Source organism: Lampetra fluviatilis, chromosome 42 (genome assembly GCF_964198595.1).
Source record: "Lampetra fluviatilis chromosome 42, kcLamFluv1.1, whole genome shotgun sequence".
Classification (NCBI taxonomy): domain Eukaryota; kingdom Metazoa; phylum Chordata; class Hyperoartia; order Petromyzontiformes; family Petromyzontidae; genus Lampetra; species Lampetra fluviatilis.
The window spans coordinates 3394460-3412837 of record NC_136316.1 but is presented as its reverse complement, the minus strand read 5'-3'; the positions used below and the strand labels follow the sequence as shown (position 1 = coordinate 3412837).

The following is an 18378-nucleotide window of genomic DNA, read 5'->3' as shown; positions in this document are numbered from 1 at the left end:
CTGCATTGTGGGCGTAATTCCGTTACTGCGGAATTGTCCATTGGGTATAATTCCGTGGGGACGGGGGGGGGGCTTGACTCGCCACTGCTTCCCTGCTTTGACAAAAAAAAAGTATTCTCAGATCCACGACCCAATTCCCCACTACCTCCCCCCACTCACCCGCCGCTTGGAGCCACCTCGAGTTGGTACGACCCGTTCTCATATAAGGAGCTGTCAGCTAAGCGGCTCTTTCTGCTTCGTCCTCGGAGCGGCAGCGGCGAAATCTTTCAGCGGTTCCTTGAGCGAGCGAGAGCGAGAGCGATTTGTGTTGTCGTAGTCGCTTTTGCTTTTCCACTCCGCACGTGAGAGACCCACTCCGGCGTCCAAGCTGGATTTCTACCGAGGCATGGCGATGTACAAGGGCAGGCGTAATCACTACCGCTGTGAGTAGAGTGCAACTCGCTGTCACTCAAGTCTCGCTTCTGTTATGGATAACGATGTAGTTAGTCATAATAATAATAACACATTTGCACTCTTCATTCACGGATCACAGAGCGATGTACACAATTTGCTTTAAACAAAAAAAAAACTAGCGTTCAGTGTTAATCATTTACTCAAGTCCCGCTTCTGTTATGGATAACGATGTAGTTAGTCATAATAATAGTAACACATTTGCACACCTCATCCACAGATCACAGAGCGCTTTACAAAATTTGCTTTTAAAAGAAAAACTAGCGTTCAGTGTTAATCATTGTCACAATCATCCTCATCTTCAGTCGTGGTCAATCCACTGCTGGATGAATTCCTCCCCGAGCCGTCGGCGCCTCCGTCAGCGCTTACCTGCACCCGATCCTAATTTCGCCGCTTCGTCTCCCCCCCCCCGCCCCCCAACAGACGTGCCAATCTCTCTCGGAAGCGTTCCATTCCTCAGCTGCCACGCCGTTGTCATTCTCGACCATCGGCGTGTCTTCGAGCCGTGGCCGCGTCCTGCCAAAGCCACACTTTTGCTTAAGAGTTTGGACGTTGCCATTGACCTGCGGCCGTTCTCGAATCCACGCGTTCCTCTCCCTTGTCTCCCTGTGTAATCCGCACGCACGCGTCGGTGGTTAGATCAGCATCACCATTCGCGTCTTTTTGGCTGGCCACTGAGCCGAGGCGGTCATCACATCGCGCGCTTACGCACGCGCTTCTGCGGCCGTCTGGAACGCTCTTGCTTTCGACATTACGAAGTCGACGGAGCTATGCCACTTTCAAATCATCGAGATTGACGAACTCGTGTTTTTGTGAGAACTGCGTGTTGTGTTTAGTTTGTGTCGTCCTTCCCCCGCACCTCCGATTAGCGCGGTTGGCTACGTGCGGTGCGACAGAAGTTCAACGCACGTTCGTGATTAGTTCACCGTGTTACGCTCTTCGACGCGTTCGTTCGCCACGACGTCCGACGTTCCGCTCCGCGAGCTGGGACCTTCTTCACGTGGCCGAATGGCGCGGGCAGTGAGTGGGGCGGCACGCGATTCGGCTCACGAAGCTCCCGGCCGCCGCGGCGCGAAACGTCGGACGTCGTGGCGAACGACACCACGGGTACAACCCCCGATAACGCATCGGTGGAGCTAAAACAGCGCAACTGCGATAACGTCCCAATAGGTGCACAGAGAGGTCCCAGACGTGCACACAGCCACGCGATTCACCCTCTCGCCTCTTGCGGTCAATGCTGCTTTTTTATTTCTTCGTCTTAGCTCCAATTTTTTGGCACAGAACGTTTGTCTAAAATTGCACGGTGTATTATTGTCACCACTACTACTATATCTTTTGAGTTAACGAGTGGTGGCGCCAGTGGTTAGCGCGCTGTGCTCTGAAGCCAGCGACCCGAGTACGACAACATCAGTGAAACCTGGGTCACCCCCCCCCCCGCCCCGACCTTTACCAACGTGGTGAAGTATGGTCAAACAAATCATGAATTCTGCAGCGATAACACGACACGAGGAGGCTTTAGTCGTCCGTCCGTCCGTTCAGTCCCGCTGTGCTTTTAATTCTAGATTTGAAGCTTTCGTGACTGCAAGGATTCATACTCATTTTTTTCGGTAAAGTCACGTAGGTAAAAAAAAAATGAAATTAAAATTAATTAAAATAAAACAATAAAAATAACGACGTTTCGGAGGCAACACAAGTCTCCGTCATCAGGTGGGACCGTCACAGCCAGATTTGCTGTATCAAGGGAGGCTGCCCGTGTGGTATCGGTGACTTAGGTTAAGACTATTCCTCCTCTTTCTCTCCCTCCCCTTCCTCGTCTTCTTCTTCCTGTCTATCTACTCCTCCTCGCCTGGCTGATAGCAGTACAGCACTCATTCGGTCAAAGGTTGACAAAGAAGGTGGGCAGACAGATGTAACGACACGCGGCACTGGTGAGCAATTAGCTGCGCGGCTCATTGCGCCCCCACCCAAAATAACGCGACTCACCGATGTGCAGTGGATTATGACAGAGGGCTGTAAATTGTAATCACTTTACGCTTTCAGATTCTTTATGAGCTCCCCAACCCCCCCTCCCTCCTCCCAACCACCCCCGGTCCCGTGGTATATAATTGCGCTACGGTGGCGAGATGTTAACTACCTCGCCTGGTATGCAGTAGGTCGTAGGTCTGATCCCGACCCTGACGCCTGCTGCTGTATATTTGCATTTTTCCTGTCTTTCTCTCTCTCTCTCTCCCCGTGGTCGCGTGGATTTTTCTCCGGGTCCTCCGTTTTTTCCCTCCACATTTAGACTCGACATCACGCGTTTAAGGTTATTTGGCTGCTCTGAATGACCCACGTGATAAGCCCACTTCCGTTGAGCAATCACTCGTGGCCAACTGAAAAACAGAGCTACACAGCTCAGCGCGCCTTACCTGGTCCAATAAAAATATATAAAAAGTTTAGTTGTTTTTTTGTTGTAGTTTTCTCCCTCCCCGTATAAATGCTCACGTCCCACGGCGTGGTCTCCACTCGGCTGGGTCAGCGGAGTTCAATTCATATTCTTAGGTTTTTTCGGTAAAGTCACGTAGGTAAAACATTTACATTTAAATTAATAAAAATAAAATAAAAAATAAAATAAAAAATAAAATAAAAAATCACGACGTTTCGGAGGCAACACAAGCTTCTGCCTCCGAAACGTCGTGATTTTTATTTTATTTGTATTTTACTTTTATTAATTTTACATTTTTACCTACGTGACTTTACCGAAAAAAACCTAAGAATATGAATCCTTGCAGTTACGAAAGCTTCAAATCTAGGAGTTCAATTCCCCAACGCGCCACCACCCCACCTGGGTGTGGTCCCCGCCTCGCGGAGTTTCCGTTCCTGTCTCGAGCGGCGATCGGCGTTGCCGCGCCGTGGCTCGCGCGTTGTGTCGGAATGAAAACGTGAAGAAGGAAGAAGAAAAAAAAACGACCAAAAGATTCTCTCTCCGAGCCCGAGTCTCCAACCCCCGCTCGGACGAGCGCGTCTCTGCGCGGAAACCTTCCTTGGCACGAGCGCTGCAGCTCGCTCGCTCGCACACGCCGCGTCTCGTGGGCGCTTCGGAGTTCAAGACCCCACCGAAGACGACGCTCCTAGTTGTATAAAGCTGCCGTCGAGGTGGAATGATGATGAGGGTAAAGGGTTGCTCGTCGTGGTGGCTCAACAGTTAGCGTGGGGGGCTGGAACCCCCCCTCCCCCCCCCCCATCTCAGGTGTGAGAAGTTGCTGGGTTCGACCCCATCTCCTGGTTCGACCCCATCTCCTGGTTCGACCCCATATCCCGGTCCGACTGCATCTCCCGGTTCTATCCCATCTCCTGGTCCGTTCCCATCTCCCGGTTCGATCCCATCTCCTGGTCCGTTCCCATCTCCTGGTCCGATCTCATCTCTTGGTCTGATCCCATCTCCTGGTTTGATCCCATCTCCTGGTTCGATCCCATCTCCTGGTTCGACCCCATCTCCTGATCCGATCTCATCTCTTGGTCCGATCCCATCTCCCGGTCCGACCCCATCTCCCAGGTCCGATCTTCTGGCGTGGACGTTGAAACGGGGGGCATGGGGATTGTCTCCAATTCTGTTCGAGGCCTCTCGTTGTCCACCCAGCGCTAGGCACGGGGTGGCTCCACCAGAGCCACATTGGATCGGCAGTTGGGGCAAGGCGCGGGCAATTGCCACCTCTTCGGAGGCAATCCGGCCAGCGTGGAAGAGTAGGCCGAAGCAGGAGGAGGATTTCTCCACAACTTCTGGCTCTCCGCCTGATGAGGCTGGTTGTTGTTATTACGTCACGGTACTCGAATTGTAAATGTTGTGGGTTTACTCTCCAACACCCCGGTTAGTGCTCGACTGGTAAATAATTTGCACGTTTTGTTCACGTGACCAACCTTACTAATTGGCTGTATCGGGTGGTGGCAAGTTTAACAACACATTTATATTTACACGACCTAACCTAAAAAAAAAAACCTCTTATACCTACTATAATTACCCAGGAATATCTGTCCTTAACGCTCGTGACGTCACTCCACATCGACCAGCCCCCCTCATTAATATTCATGAGCAGGTGACGTCCTCCAAATGGGCACCCCCCCCCCCCCATTCATAATAATTAGCGGCTGACGTCACTCCACATGGGGGGGGCGAGGCGCCTCCTCCCCCCTCCTCGGCGTCAACTCACAACCCTCGCTACAAAGGCAGAATCCTCACGTCACGTGATCTCCGTAGCGCTGTTGAGACATCGAAGTAAAAAGGACGTCGTGATGAACAAGGGATTATAACCTTAAAATGAGATAGGTCTGTGTCACCGCGCCCTTACAAATTGCACACGAATTGATGCAATATCACGTCGCGGTCTGCTTTTCGCTTGCAAGTTTCAGATTTACTGCAATACACCCGTCCTTGTGACAGACAAAAGGCTCGTGGATAATATCGGTCGCGAAAGGCGGCGTGTTAAACAGACGAGGCTAAGTTGCTCGCAAGAGACACTCTCTAGAGTAGTGACTAAGCGGTGCAGTCCAGAGTTCGCTTGGACTGAATCAGTGCCTGTTGACATTTTTTACACTTTCCCAGAAGACCATTGGGCCGATGGATTGTGTAAGAAACACTTATATATTTATTTACGTGTTCTATTGCGGAGAGACGGACTTTACGAGAAGTCGAACCCCCGGTGCCCTGACTTCAGTTCCAGCGCCGAGCGACATCTGTGACCTTGTCAATGGTGACCCACGCACGACCCCCCCCCCCCCCCCCGCTGCACAAACCCGCGCTGACCAAAAAGGGTGAAGTATGGTCAAACAGCCGCCGTGACTTCACACGGTGTGTGGGGGGGGAGCTCTTGCTCCAGAAGTGGGTTAATAAAGGGCGGTACGTTATTATTATTATTTTAAAAAAATTTGCTCGTGACATAAGCAAACAAATTGATGCGCACAAAACATCTGCAGAATGAGTATTCACTCGCATTATAATTAAAAATATGTAAACAACAAATATTTCGCTATTTACATTTTAAAAAATGTTGTTGACCGTGGTGTGAAAGCCAAATACACAAACTTCATGGCACTAAACCTCAACCTGCTGCAATACAATTCCAGGTATTCATAATTGGTATTGCCCTAACATTCATCCAGCAGTAGATAGATGATGATCATCGTCGTCATCATCATCATCATTACGATGGGCATTCAGTGCGATGGTAGTAACGTCAATTATTTACAGACAAGGGAAGCCTCAACGGAGTCTCAAGACGCATTCTTCAGCAGGGCTCCGCGGTGGCTATGAGATGTTAACTACCTCGCCTGGTATACAGGACGTTGTGCCTTTGATCCCAACCCTGACGCCTGCTGCTCTATATTTGGAGTGTGCATGTTCTCCCCGTGGTCGCGTGGATTTTTCTCCGGGTCCTCCGGGTTTTCCCTCCGCATTTATAATCGACGTCACGCGTTTAGAGTATTTAGCTGCTATAAATATCCACACGTGATAAGCCACTTCGTTAAGCTATCATTTATATAGCTTATATATATATATTTTTTCGTTTTTATTTTATTCTTTTGCACCACCGTTAACCGCCATCGTTGTTTTTAGATATCTTATTCGAGATTTACCGAGGCGCTTTACGGCAATTATATATTTTTTTCTTACGTAGGATAATCACGATTTGAAATGAAGATTTGGGGTTATTGTAAGTGGCGGTGTAGTTTCAATGAGAGGTACAACGTTAGGGATTGACAAGGAGGGGTATGTTGGGACAGGCCTGGTCGTAGCTGGGGTATGGGGGGTGGGGGGCGACAGAAAGCTGGGGGGCTGAAGAGTAACGAAGCATCGTTGCATTGGGAAGACAAAGGGGGTCGTGAAGGGACAGCAGCTAGGGAGGGGGAAGGGCAGAGGCTGTTGTCAGATTAGCGTCGGGATTCTTGAATCAGACGGCCGTTTGTAAACGCCCCGGGGAGTGATGCGGGATCGGAGATTCATGACGACCTTTTCGGGGACGGTGCCATGAATTCGCACTTAATCCTAAGCCCGGTTTGAGAGGCAAAATAATTCTCTTGACGCTGACAAAAGGGTGAAAAAGGTTGAAGCTTATGGAAATGTAAGAAGCCGCATTGGCAGTGGTTGTGCGTGCGTGCGTGCATGTGAGCGGTGGCGCAGCGGTTAGCGCACTGCACTACGAAGCCGGCGTCGAGAGTTCGATTCTCGCTCGCGGCCAACACCGGTGACGATTATCTGAACCGGTCCTGGGCCTCTCCCTAGGTCGACTCAGCCTCAAATGAGTTACCTGTTGCTGCGGTGTGTAAAAATTGCCACCGGGGAGACAAAGGCGGCCGGGCGTGGTGCTGTAAGAATCGGCGGGGCACCTTTCTCGTGAGTGCAGTGCGGCCCAATTGTGAGACTACCGCTGGATGAGAGTCTCCCACAATGCCGTGCGAGCCGTGGGTGGTTTTTTAATTTTTAACCATACTTCACCGCACCGGTCAGTGCGGAGTGGTGAGGGGGGGGAGTAATGATGCCGTGCGGGACCGGTAAATGATGTCTCATCGCCCGCCACCGCTGATGTTAGTCTCAGAATCTCAAAATCTTGATTTGGACCCGAGGAAGAAATCCGATGAGCTACGAAGCTCGTTTGCACAGATGTCCCAGGTGTGGGCGGGTCAGCGAGTTACAACAACAACAACAAAACCAACGATAGGAGTGCACAGTAGAGTAAAATGGTAAGTGAGTCACTAAACATGAAATAAAAGTAGCCTCGCAAAAATAATAACAATATCAATAACGCCGCGTGCCAGTGACCGTTCCAACTCTCCGCCCCGGTTTAACTTCGCCAGTAAAAGTCAGGTCCACGCCGTGACGGCGGCGTGGCCTTGTTTGACGAACGCGTCGGGTTCCAAAAAACCGCTTAAGGACAACGAATCGACCGGTTAGTTGCTTCGAGCGGCTTGACGGCTGCCCGGGTTTGTTGAGGCCGCCGCGGTCACCGTGAGCTGGGAAATCAGGAGCACGGGAGCTTGAGGTGTGCGTTCAAGTTCAAGTTCATGTTTTTATTAGGTATAGCCCTGTGAGACATTCGGCTCTTGAATCGGGTGCAACCGCAACAAACAACAAACAAAAAACTAAAACATTGAACAAAAAAACATCTTAAAGTGAATATGTGACTGAGTGCAAACAGAAAATCCAAGAAAAGACAACAAAATATTGCAGAAAAAGCACCGTACACCAACGCTGTGTGCAGAAATCCCAGTTGGATGCAAGTCAAACAACAACAACTACAAGACAACTTAGATTAAGGCCATCAGTCTAACTCTGTACTACAACAAACAAACATGTCTAAACCAATACACTTTTCGAAATCACCAAAATAAAGCCATGAAAGCAATGAAACAGTGATCATAGGAACGGTGACGGAATTTTCACAATAAATGACATAAGCAACATGCGTGGGCTGAACGCGGCGTTCATCGAAATAGGGAGCGAGTTCGGCTTCCTCCGAGAGAGCATTCCAGACGGCTGCTTCAGCAGCTGTGGTATACAGGAGGTCGTGGGTTCGATCCCGACTCTGACCCCTGTATATTTGGAGTTTGCGTGCTCTCCCCGTGGTCGTGTGGATTTTTCTCCAGGAATCGAACTCGGGTCGCCGGGTTTCGTAGCGCAGCGCGCTAACCGCTGCCACTACCGCTCCACACACACACACACACGTACCTGCATTTGTGTTTTTACGCACACACACACACCTCGTATTGTAGATATATATACAGACAAGTTCGTGCGTTCTCCATTTCAATTAAAGCGTTCTCTGGGAGGACAGACTACCGCTCCACACACACACACACGTACATGCATTTGTGTGTTTACGCACACACACACACACACACCTCGTATTGTAGATATATATACAGACAAGTTCGTGCGTTCTCCATTTCAATTAAAGCGTTTTCTGGGAGGACAGACATCGCTCGCCGTTGTAAAGTGGACATCTATAAACCTCGCGGAGGAGGCATCACGAGCTGTCAGCCAGGCCATTTCATTACCGCGCGCTAGCTCCCACCGACCGGGAGGACGGCAAACAATTTATTAAAAACACTCCGCTCCACTTTATAGGTGATGGTAAAGACTGGTAGTGGTGGCAGTGGTGGTGATTTGGTAATGGTCATGGTGATGTCGACTGGTGGTAGCGGTAGCGGTGGTGATGGTAGAGACTGGTAGTTGTGGTGATATAGAGACTGGTAGTGGTAGTGGTGGTGATGGTAGAGACTGGTGGTGGTGATGGTAGAGACTGGTAGTGGTGGTGGTGATGGTAGAGACTGGTGGTTGTGGTGATATAGAGACTGGTAGTGGTAGTGGTGGTGATGGTAGAGACTGGTGGTGGTGATGGTAGAGACTGGTAGTGGTGGTGGTGATGGTAGAGACTGGTAGTGGTGGTGGTGGTGATGGAGCTGGCGTTGGTGGTGGTGCCTAGGGACTGAGCTGTGGTTTCCCTTGCCGCGCGAAAGCCGCCGGCGGCTTTGAGACAACGGGAGAGGCGGCGTGATGCATTCATTCGTTAAAATCACAATCGCTAAGCGCAGTGCCCCGTAGTTGCAACAACGCCCAGGGGCCGCCAGCAACAGTCTCGCACCGCTCGCGATGCGACGCGTTGCTCACGTTGAGCGAGGCTATCGGGATAACGGGGTCCAGCCGCGCTCCCCGAGCGAAACTCGGCCGCTGAATCTCCACGGCGGCTTTCGGGCTGTCGTCGGGAGGGCCGGGTGCTGTTAGCGAGCTCCTGTTGGAGGCTGGCGTGGTGCACGAGAGGCTGGTGCGGCCCGACCCATGGTTGGCCGGCCGGCCGTCGCGTCCCCCAGTGGCGATGTTCACGCCCCGTAACCAGCCACGCATTTTGAGGCTGAGTCGACCTAGCGGGGGCCAGGGAACCGGGTTCAGATATTCGTCACTACTTGGCGTTGTTTTGTGAGCGGGAATGGAAGCTGGGGTCGCGCCTCCGATGTTAGCACGGTTGGATACGTGCGGTGCGAAAGAAGTTCAACATTCATACGGGGACAAAGATTCACAGACTCTTGGGGCACACACAAGCGCACACATACTGTAGGGTCAAGTGCTGTTAGTGAGCATCTATGAAGGCCGGAACGATACACGAGGGGGTGGGTGGCCAGCACCACGCACGACCGCCTTTGTCTCTCCAGTGGCGATGTTTCCACACCGCACCAGGTACTCATTTTAGGCTGAGTCGACCTAGGGCAGGGGTCGGCAACCTGCGGCTCCGGAGCCGCATGCGGCTCTTTTGAACCTTGACCGCGGCTCCGGGGCGGATGCTAGCGAGGGGAGGAGGCGCACTGTGACACCTGCTCTGGCGTTGCCGCTGCTGACAGGTCGCCGCTCCGCTCCACACTGCCCGCCCGGTGACAGGCAATAACGTTGCCGTTGCTTTGTCACATGTTTGGAAGAAGTAAAAACCTTCCTGGGCAGCAAAGAGCTCACCTTTGCTGAGCTGGAACAGCCAGAGTGGCTGGAAAAATTACATTTTATGGTAGACATGACAGCACATCTAAACACGCTAAATACAACCCTTCAGGGGAAAGGAGGCACAGCCCTGCACATGCTGGAGGAGGTTTTGGCATTCGAGCGCAAGTTGACAGTGTTTGTCAAAGATTTACAGAGAGGTACACTGTCTCACTTTCCCTCTTTGAGAGAGTTCAAACAAAGTCATGATACGATACATTTGGAATATTTCAAGTCTGCAATCACCACAATGCAAAGTTCGTTTGGGAAACGATTCTGTGAGTTCAGAGAGGAAAAAACGACATTATCCTTCCCTGTCACTCCCCTGGCGATCGATCCATCCCTATTGAATATGACTGCATTTGCAGGTGTAAGTCAACCTGATCTTGAGATGGAACTGGCCGATATAGCCGACAAAGATATATGGGTGTCCAAGTTCAAATGCTTGACCGCTACTCTTGAGGATGTTGCCCGTCAGAAGGCCATTCTGGCTCAGAATCATAAATGGAGTGATATTGAAAACCTTCCCAAACAGGACAAACTTGTATTCGAAACATGGAATGCCATCCCCAACACTTATATAAACATGAAAAAGTATGCATTTGGAGTCCTGTCGATCTTCGGCTCCACATATGTATGTGAGCAGGTCTTCTCCAACATGAACTATATTAAAAACAAACATCGATCACGCCTCACAGATGACAGCTTGCAAGCCTGTGTGAAAATGAAGGTGACGTCTTACAGCCCTGATGTGCAGACACTGTGCACTGAGGTTCAGGAGCAAAAATCCCATTAACCAGGTAATTTAGCTATTAATTTGCAAAAATATATTTTACATTGTTAAGTGAAAAAGTCCTTTTTTTATTCAGATTGACAGCTGACTGCACGATCCTGTATATAGCAATAAGGTAAGAAACAATATATGCAGTGTTATATTTGTTTTAAATGTTGCAATGGTTTTGCGGCTCCCAGTTTATTTTTTCCTTCGGAAACGGGTCCAAGTGGCTCTTTATGTCTTAAAGGTTGCAGACCCCTGACCTAGGGGAAGCCCAGGACCGGTTCAGACAATCGTCACTGGTGTTGGCCGTGAGCAGGAATCGAACCCGGGTCGCCGGGTTCATAGCGCAGCGCGCTAACCGCTCCACCACCGCTCCACACGAAAGCACACACACACAGACGACCAATCCACTTAAAATTCCACTCCTCATAGTTACCGCAGGTGAAAGGCTCTGCCGAAGGAATTAATCTGCCCAAATGGATCGCGGCGCTCCCCCCCCAAAAAAAAACAACACGTCTCGCGGACGGCGATAAATCGGTGGCGTGCCGGGGCGGTGCTCGCGAGCGGTCGTGACCGCGTGTTTAACCCCGAGTCGGTGACCACGTTGTTGTCGCCCTCGCCCGGCCACGCAGGCGATCGTGGGTTCGATGCCTCGACAGTGACGATGCGTGTGATGTGTATTTGTGGTTCGCGTGCACGCTCTCGCTCTCGCTCTCTCTCTCGCTCGCCCCGTGGTGGCCGCGTGGATGTGTTCTCCGGGATCCTACGGTTCCCAACTCCACATTTAGAAACATCACGCGTTTAGATTATTATAAATAAAAAAAATCGCGCGTGCGATGATGATATCGGCCACTTCGATGACGAGCTGCCGTCACGTGCGGCCAACGCTCGATAGGCTTCAGCTGGTAACGTGAAATCAGTTTGGTTTGTCGTTCGGAACCCGCTGACCGCTCGTTATGAGATGACCCTTGACCTGCTGCCACCCATCGGTTCCAACCCCGCAACAACGCGAGTCACGGACACCGCGTTCGGCGGCTGATCCCCTTTGCGGCTAATCCCCGCGAGGCCGCATCGGTGATCGATGCGATCTTCATTCAACGCGAAGGTCTCACCGCGGCGGTGAATTGCCGAGTCTCGACGGGCACCTGGGCAGGGTCACGGTTACCACACCGGGCTTAGCGATCCGGAGGTCGCCGGTTCGAAAGCATCTCCGGGCGTGGCAGTTGAAAGGATGGTGCCAGTGTTGATGATAAAAACACGCGTTCGGAGTATTTGGCTGCGATACATTTCCACGCGATGATAAGCCGCTTCGTTGGGCTATCATTTGCGGCCAGGTCGCTTCTGAAAAAGAGCTATAGCTCAGTGGGCCGTACCTGGTCTATAAAAAAAAATTGTTACATTTTTATTAAATCTCCCTTCTGCAGTTGGTCAATCTGCAGATCGGGTGTGGTGGGGTAAAGCGTGGGTACACGTACCTCGTCCAAAACGTCTGACCAGCTTGTAAGAGTAGGCCAAATGCCATCGAAAGGGGCTGTCTGGAGCTCTCTTTGCAAGGGCACTGGTGTCAGTATCGGCTAGAATTTGCAGCGTCGCATGTTTAGATTTTTTCCCTTTACTATCCGTACAATATTACATTGTCGATACTCAATTAAAGTGTCTCGATTTTTTTTTTGTTTTTAGAAAGAGTTTTTAATTCGCGCTACGGGCGGCTAAGGACAACGGCGTGAGACGTATCGTTAACTGTGCATGTGGTAGGAATGCCATGGTTAATCCGTTAATCCATTACGAAACGCAGCAAAAAAAAACACTCTGGGGGAAATGCATCGGAGGGTTGTTCGTAGCTTTAAGTTCCAGTGAAGTTTGCGTCAAAACTCACTGTGGCTCGCTAGTCAGTGACCCGCTGAGCCGTGCCCGCAGAGACAATTGGTTCAAAACTGGGGTTTAGCCACCCGTGTTTGTCCAGCGGGTTCTCAAATGTAGAGATTTGGTCGTCTCAGCCCAGCACGGAAACAAATGCACACACAAAATATCGCGCGTGCTTTTTTGTTGCGTGATGAATTTCAGCAATGAGAGAAAAAAAAATATTGTATTTTAATTTGGGTTAATTCCCACGTGACGAAGCATCTCTACAAAAGCAGAGCGCATGATCGAGTGTGGATAAGACTGTCACTGGAGCTATGCGTTTTTAAAATCTACATTGAAAACTAATTTCTTCAGGACTGCTTTTCGTGTTTAGATTATTTCCCCCCCCCACCCCCACGCACCTCCGATTAGCACGGTTGGCTACGCACGGTGCGAAAGAAGTTCAACACGCATACATACTGACCATAGACTAACACTACCCATAGACTCAACACTGCCCATAGAATAACACTGCCCATAGACTCAACACTACACATAGACTCAACACTACCCATAGACTCAACACTACCCATAGACTCAACACTACACATAGACTCAACACTGCCCATAGACTAACACTACCCATAGACTCAACACTGCCCATAGACTAACACTACCCATAGACTCAACACTACACATAGACTCAACACTGCCCATAGACTAACACTACCCATAGACTCAACACTGACCATAGACTAACACTGCCCATAGACTAACACTACCCATAGACTCAACACTACCCATAGACTCAACACTACCCATAGACTAACACTACCCATAGACTCAACACTACACATAGACTCAACACTGCCCATAGACTCAACACTACCCATAGACTAACACTACCGATACACTCAACGCTACCCATAGACTAACACTGCCCATAGACTCAACGCTACACATAGACTCAACACTGACCATAGACTAACACTGCCCATAGACTAACACTACCCATAGACTCAACACTACCCATAGAGTCTATGGGCAGTGTTAGTCTCTGGGTAGTGTTAGTCTATGGCATAGACTAACACTACCCAGAGACTAACACTGCCCATAGACTCAACACTGCCCATAGACTAACACTACCCATAGACTCAACACTACCCATAGACTAACACTGCCCATAGACTAACACTACCCATAGACTCAACACTACCCATAGACTAACACTACCCAGAGACTAACACTACCCATAGACTCAACACTACCCATAGACTCAACACTGCCCATAGACTAACACTACCCATAGACTCAACACTACCCATAGACTCAACATTGCCCATAGACTCAACACTGCCCATAGACTAACACTACCCATAGACTCAACACTACCCATAGACTAACACTACCCATAGACTCAACACTGCCCATAGACTAACACTACCCATAGACTCAACACTACACATAGACTCAACACTGCCCATAGACTAACACTACCCATAGACTCAACACTGACCATAGACTAACACTGCCCATAGACTAACACTACCCATAGACTCAACACTACCCATAGACTCAACACTACCCATAGACTAACACTACCCATAGACTCAACACTACACATAGACTCAACACTGCCCATAGACTCAACACTACCCATAGACTAACACTACCGATACACTCAACGCTACCCATAGACTAACACTGCCCATAGACTCAACGCTACACATAGACTCAACACTGACCATAGACTAACACTGCCCATAGACTAACACTACCCATAGACTCAACACTACCCATAGACTAACACTACCCAGAGACTAACACTGCCCATAGACTCAACACTGCCCATAGACTAACATTACCCATAGACTCAACACTACCCATAGACTAACACTGCCCATAGACTAACACTACCCATAGACTCAACACTACCCATAGACTAACACTGCTCATAGACTCAACACTACCCATAGACTCAACACTACCCATAGACTAACACTGCTCATAGACTAACACTACCCATAGACTCAACACTACCCATAGACTCAACACTACCCATAGACTCAACACTACCCATAGACTAACACTGCTCATAGACTAACACTACCCATAGACTCAACACTACCCATAGACTAACACTACCCATAGACTCAACACTACCCATAGACTCAACACTACCCATAGACTTAACACTGCCCATAGACTCAACACTACCCATAGACTAACACTACCCATAGACTCAACACTCCCATAGACTACCCCTGCCCATAGACTCAACACTGCACCATAGACTCAACACTACCCATAGACTAACACTGCCCATAGACTCAACACTGCCCAAAGACTCAACACTACCCATAGACTCAACACTACCCATAGACTCAACACTACCCATAGACTCAACACTACCCATAGACTCAACACTACCCATAGACTCAACACTGCTCATAGACTCAACACTACCCATAGACTCAACACTACCCATAGACTCAACACTACCCATAGACTCAACACTACCCATAGACTCAACACTACCCATAGACTAACACTACCCATAGACTAACACTGCCCATAGACTAACACTACCCATAGACTAACACTGCCCATAGACTCAACACTGCTCATAGACTCAACACTGCCCATAGACTCAACACTGCCCATAGACTCAACACTGCACCTCCGATGAGCACGGTTGGCTACGTACGGCGCAAAAGAAGTTCAACACACGTACTCTAAATGTTCTTGGAGGTAGTTCTGCGATATCTCCTTCTGCGGGCCGTTCCCTGTCGCCCGAGGCGACGGCGCTGTCCTCGATGCGAGAGTTTTTCCGATCGGACAGATTTGTCTCGGGCGACTCGTCGCCAATCGTGCGGTGGAAGCAGAAATAAGAAAGAGGCAACAACAAATCCTTCCAGAGATGCAGCAGAGTATCTGTAGATTGCAAAGATAAATCAGTCATTGTGCTTGCTGGATAAACACAGGGACATCGTGATTGCTCGGAGCTGTGTGTGTCTGTGTGTGTGTTAATGTGTGTGTGTTTGTGTATCTGTGTGTGTGTCTGTGTGTCTGTTAGTGTGTGTGTGTCTGTGTGTCTGTTAGTGTGTGTCTGTGTGTCTGTTAGTGTGTGTGTCTGCGTGTCTGTTAGTGTGTGTGTGTCTGTTAATGTGTGTGTCTGTGTGTCTGTTAGTGTGTGTCTGTGTGTGTGTGTCTGTTAGTGTGTGTGTCTGTTAGTGTGTGTGTGTCTGTGTGTGTGTTAATGTGTGTGTGTTTGTGTATCTGTGTGTGTGTCTGTGTGTCTGTTAGTGTGTGTGTGTCTGTGTGTCTGTTAGTGTGTGTGTGTCTGTGTGTCTGTTAGTGTGTGTGTCTGTTAATGTGTGTGTCTGTGTGTCTGTTAGTGTGTGTGTGTGTCTGTGTGTGTGTCTGTTAGTGTGTGTGTGTCTGTTAGTGTGTGTGTGTCTGTGTGTCTATGTGTGTATGTGCTTGAGCGGTCGTGTAGCGGTTTGCGCTACGCTGCGCTACGAACCTGGCGACCCAGGTTCGATTCCCGCTCACGACCAACACCGGTGACGATTGTTTGAACCGGTCTAGGGCCTGCCCTAGGTCGACTCGGCCTCGAATGAGTAACCTGGCGCGGTGCGTAAACATCGCCACTTGGGAGACAAACGCGGCCGGGCTTTGGTATCGGCCACCCACCGCCTCGTGTGCCGTGCCGGCCTTCATAGGTGCTCGCTAACAGCACTTGCCCCAACAGTCTGTTCAGGCTACACGGGGGGGGGGGGGGGATCTTCGTCCACGGGGTGCCGCGATGGCACCTCGCCTGGCAATCTGCGAGACGCAGAGCGGCGCGCGCGTCGCGTCGAGAGGGGAAACGCTCGGAGGAAGCCGTCGCTCGCAACGCCATCGCCTAGCGAGCGAGAGAGAGAGCGAGATTGCTCGCGATAATGGACCGCGTCTCCACGGCGGTGAAAGTGGCCCGCGGAGTTCCGATTGCCACAGCCCCCGGGCGGTGGCCGTGGCGGCGGTGGTTGGCAATGGGAGTCGAGGAGGAGGAAGAAGAAAAAAAAAGGTCGTTACGGCCCCGGTTGCTACGGAGTATCCAATTCTGGCAATTTTCCGCGTCGCGCATCTCATTTTCCTGAGGAGCGGTTCCATTAGAGGAGTGCACCGCGTGCCCTTCACAGTGGCTCGCTCGAAGCGGCCGGTCGCCCCCGGGCTCCGCTCTCTCTCGCTCTCTCTCTCTCTCGTTATTTTGACGACGCTAAAACAATCGTGGCGAAGACTTTTTTTTTTTTGGCCACTTCGTGGTTTTAATTTTTTTTCTCTCGCCAATGATCGGGAGTCGCGCATTTTCTTGTTTTTTTTTGCTTTTGCGGAATCTGTTTTCATCGCGGGGTGCTCGTGCGTGTTTCGACGAGTGCGAATGAGACTTTGCGGTGATACAACGTCTCCTGGCGCGGTAGTCCGCTGCCTTGACCAGCCGAATGTGACATCGTGGTTGTTCCTCTGCATCGAACATCAGCGGCCGTACGGACGAAGGGGACGGCAAAGAAGGAGAGACCAAGCAGGCGAAGATGAAAACGATGGAGATTGCTACGCTTCGAATAAAATGAAACTTCTCAGGTCGTGCTCCGGCTCACGACATTTTTTGTCGGATGCGCGAAAAAAAAAAGAGAGAAAATCCCTTCGCAATCGTTGAGCGGGGAGGTCGGACAGAGGAATGACCGAGCAGGAATCGAACTCGGATCCCTAAGCCCCCTTTCAAAGAGCTCCCGTGGTTTCATGGCCTGGAATTTGAGACCTCCAAAATTGGCTGCGCGGGTGTCTCGGGGGGGGGGGGGGTTGTCAATATCCCACCCCCCATCCCCCGTCGTGTCCGTCAGGTGTGTTCTGGGCCAAACGCGCACGCAGAGATCAATTCCAGTGGGGATTTCAAAGAACAAAATGTAACGGAGATCTCCCCCCCCCCCTCCAATGGGAATATCAGAAATGTATTTTACAATCCGGTCGGATTGTTCTGGGATCTTTCTTTTATTTCCCTACAGGCTGCCTGTCGGTTATTTTATATATATGAGAAAAATATTTTAATAAATACAAAAATGTCCTTGAAAGGCTGGGTGGGAATGAGGTTGGACCGTTGTGGTCTGGGATTGCAAAACAAACCCGACGACCCTGAAAAATAATAGCAATCATAATAGCAATAATAATAGCAATAATAATAGCAATAATAATAGCAATAATAATAGCAATAATAATAGCAATAATAATAGCAATAATAATAGCAATAATAATAGCAATAATAATAGCAATAATAATAGCAATATGTGAAATAACCAGTCCCCCCCCACCACCATCACCACCACCACCCCCCTAGGCGTCACCGCTCGGCAGAAACGCAACAACACGGCGACTATAGAGGCGCGTTCGGAAGGTCAGTCGTGAAACAATATCGTTCAATAATTAAATGACATCAACGTCGCTGCCTTGTTTCCGTGTGGCGGGCGGGCGGGCGGGCTGGGTGTGGGGAATGGGGGAGTCTCAGCCGACGCTACCACGGTGGTGGAGTGGACGGCGCTCACCGGAACTCACGAGCCAAAGTCGCACCGGTTCGATTCCATCCCCCGGCGGTTCGGCAGCATGAACCGAGAGCACGCGTTTCTTACATCCACCACCCCTCCATCCCCCCCGACCCCCATTTCCCCCACTCCCCAGCCCCTCCCCCCTCACTAATACCGCCGCCTCTGTCCAACCTGGGCAGCGTGGGTGGGTTCGTCGGCAGAGTTTGTCGCGAGCGGCGGGGCAACGTGTGGCC

General features: G+C 50.3%; 1 protein-coding gene across 1 annotated transcript in view; it reads left to right on the top strand.

Annotated features, from left to right (window-relative positions):
* Positions 1 to 216: 216 nt before the first annotated feature.
* The window catches only part of LOC144946654 (RNA-binding Raly-like protein), a 67954-nt gene continuing 49792 nt past the window's right edge, over positions 217 to 18378 (top strand). Inside the window, exon 1 of the mRNA XM_078875718.1 lies at positions 217 to 422. Within this exon, the coding sequence (XP_078731844.1) occupies positions 386 to 422 (37 nt within the window). The 5' untranslated portion in view covers positions 217 to 385. The remainder of the gene's footprint in view (positions 423 to 18378) is intronic.